At 40.3% G+C, this 2,666-nt stretch overlaps 1 protein-coding gene across 3 annotated transcripts in view; it reads left to right on the top strand.

Moving 5' to 3' along the window:
• The window catches only part of whrna (whirlin a), a 102,014-nt gene that overhangs the window by 64,879 nt on the left and 34,469 nt on the right, over positions 1-2,666 (top strand). For all 3 annotated transcript variants that reach the window (XR_003051778.1, XM_025062480.1, XM_008324275.2), the window contains exon 6: positions 145-181. Coding sequence is in view for 2 of the 3 variants with exons in the window: in XM_025062480.1 (XP_024918248.1) it covers positions 145-181 (37 nt within the window). In the remaining variant the exon portion in view is untranslated. The remainder of the gene's footprint in view (positions 1-144; positions 182-2,666) is intronic.

Here is a 2,666-nt window from a genome sequence, read left to right as displayed (position 1 = left end):
TGCCTGGGGGCCCCGAACAAGGGGGGGGGGGGTGGGGGGGGGGGGGGGGTCACATTGTTCTAGAAATGTGCTGAAATCTCAACGCTGTTGTTGTGATGTAAGACACAAATCAAACTAATAATTGGATGATCTGTGTCTCTGCAGGTTCTCAGTGGAACAAGGAGCATCAGCATCAGGGAAGGTAGGACCCAACTGTCCTGTTAGGCTTTGTTTTCCACCATACAGTGTAGGCCACCAAGTGGATGTCCTCATTGGTGTTAAAAAAAGACATTGGTCATTCAGTCTCATTGTCGAATCCATGTCCAGATTTTTTTGAAAGAAAAAAAAAAATGTTTTTGACTGTTGCTCAGGTGGATGGTTCTGCACTTGATAGGTTAATTGTCACACACGCCTGCATCCTTGGTGTCAGTAGGTAGAGGCTACGAGGCTACATCAAGTACAATACAAATACAGACCATTTAAATGAAATGGCAGAATCTGCTTTGGCCCACCAGAGTACTGTAAGTAGTACAGATACTTATTGAGTAGCTGTACTGCCCCAATAAACCCACGTTTATTTAGTAGTACAGCTGTAAATGTGTATTTCACTATTACAATGTTAGGAAATACTTTTTTGTCATTTCTGTACTGTATATCTCTGGAACGCACAGTACCATCAACAGCAGGTAGATGTCAGTGTTTCTCACTTTGTTTTATCTGTGGAATGGTGGAAGTATTTACATGTAAAAATGTCCATACAAATCTTAAACAGTCTCAGTGAAAATGTCTCTTCATAGAGTTGGTGTATTTCTGTCATTCCCGTTCATCGTGTGGAGAGTTTCTTTCTAAACTTCAGTCCAGTCGCTCTCCTAAACGATACTAATGAGTCTGCGGTCGTGGACAATCCATCTGACTGTTGTGTCAGTCAGACTGTCAGTTGTAGACTGACTCACTGTCCCAATATTAGTCATTCTGCTCTGACACAAGCCGGGCCACTGACCTCAGGTTGAAACACCCACGAACACGTACTGGGAGTTGATGATGGGATGTTAAGATGTTGGCTTCTTCCCATGACATGACACAGCACGTCCTTCTGCCTTTGCGTTAAAATATGTGGAAATTTGAACTCTGATATATTTAACAAATAATCGATCAATGTCCCCAGGGTTATTTTGACAGCCCTGGTTGTAACCCATAACCAGCTGGTCAGAGAAAGTTCAAACTGCGTCTCTGTGTAGCCGTACTTTTACTGGCTGGCCTTCAGAAAAGTTCTAGTTAGAACATGATGTTCAAATTCTACAACTTTTAAAGAATGTTTGTCTTTTTGTCTCATCATTTAGATGGATTTTACTTCAACTTTTCATCCCCCCTACACTAAACCCTATAGTGAAAATTAGTGATTTTTGTTTTGAGACATTAACATCCACGAAGTTTTGATTTGATTTTTACCCAAATGACTCACTAAACAAAGTCATTATAGGTGAATGACTGCAGAATTTCTCTGAGGTAAAAATGTTCATTTTCTCTTTGGGCTTTTGTTAACAGGATTGATTGGTTTATATGAACCTATTTTACAGAAAAGAAATCCTAAGTTTGATGAGATGTATGTTTATGACAAATTATTCTAGTGATAAACCCTTAAACTGAAAAATCATAAAAACACAAGCTACAGAAATCCACTGCATTGTTACGTAGGCTTCAAAACAACCTGAGTCGATCCTGGCCTTTAACAGTTTGGACTCACTGATGACTTTCACTCTGACTTTGTGGAACAGTCTGCAGCTTAAAATGTGGAACGTAGAGGACAGAAGTTGTAAGACAGCAGTTAAACAAATTGAATGCAAAGGAATTCAGCCTGAAAGAAAGGGCAGTTGGATTTTCATTAATGATGCTCAGTTTGGCCGCTGTCCTCGGACTCAGGCGGAGCCACGTGTTGTGTGCCATAAAGAAATAAACTGAGATGAAGGTAGAAAGTATCTGGTAGGAGAAGTCGTTTCCTTCTTCTTAATGTAATTTATAGACATAGTTTTAAAGCTGTTAGCATAACCGCTGGTGTGAACAGCAGAGTCTGCTGTGATTGGCTGCCTTTTTGTCAGTGGCCTTTTCCACACACAAAAACCTTAAGATGGATGGTATATGAGCTGCGTATAATCCCGGGCCCTGAGATAAAAGTGTAATCAATTATGAACTGTCACTGGATTTGGCTCAGATCCAACTTCATCTACTCTGTGCGTCCTCAGCAGAGCCAGTGATTTGTCAGTGTTCCCATCCTGAAGGTAGAGTGTCTTTTCAATCAGAGTGGAAACGGAAACAGTTCCAGTAGGGTGGTCCTGACTATTTGCATTAGTGTACTAGCTGACACTGATGCTTTTTGTTTTAGTTTGGATCTGAATGCAGCAGACGTCTTCACGTTTAAAGTCAACAGCTCAGAGGACTGTTTAATCATGTCAAAGATCCCATTAACCACAGTGTCATTTACCTGCGCTCTGATCCATGTCCCTTTCCCCGCCGACACTTTCCTGTCAATTAATCTGAAATTATTATCCACCAATGCGTAAAAAAAAAAAAAAAAAATTTCTTCAAACAGCAAAAAAAAAAAAAAAAAACTTTCTTCAAACAGCGGTTAAATTTAAGTGCCAACATTTCCACTTCTTTCAGGTCAGAATTCTGTCTTTCAAACCACACAG

The sequence above is a fragment of the Cynoglossus semilaevis genome, chromosome 14, assembly GCF_000523025.1.
Source record: "Cynoglossus semilaevis isolate Cse_v1.0 chromosome 14, Cse_v1.0, whole genome shotgun sequence".
NCBI lineage: Eukaryota > Metazoa > Chordata > Actinopteri > Pleuronectiformes > Cynoglossidae > Cynoglossus > Cynoglossus semilaevis.
The sequence above is the reverse complement of the archived record's forward strand: the minus strand, read 5'-3'. Positions and strand labels throughout refer to the sequence as shown.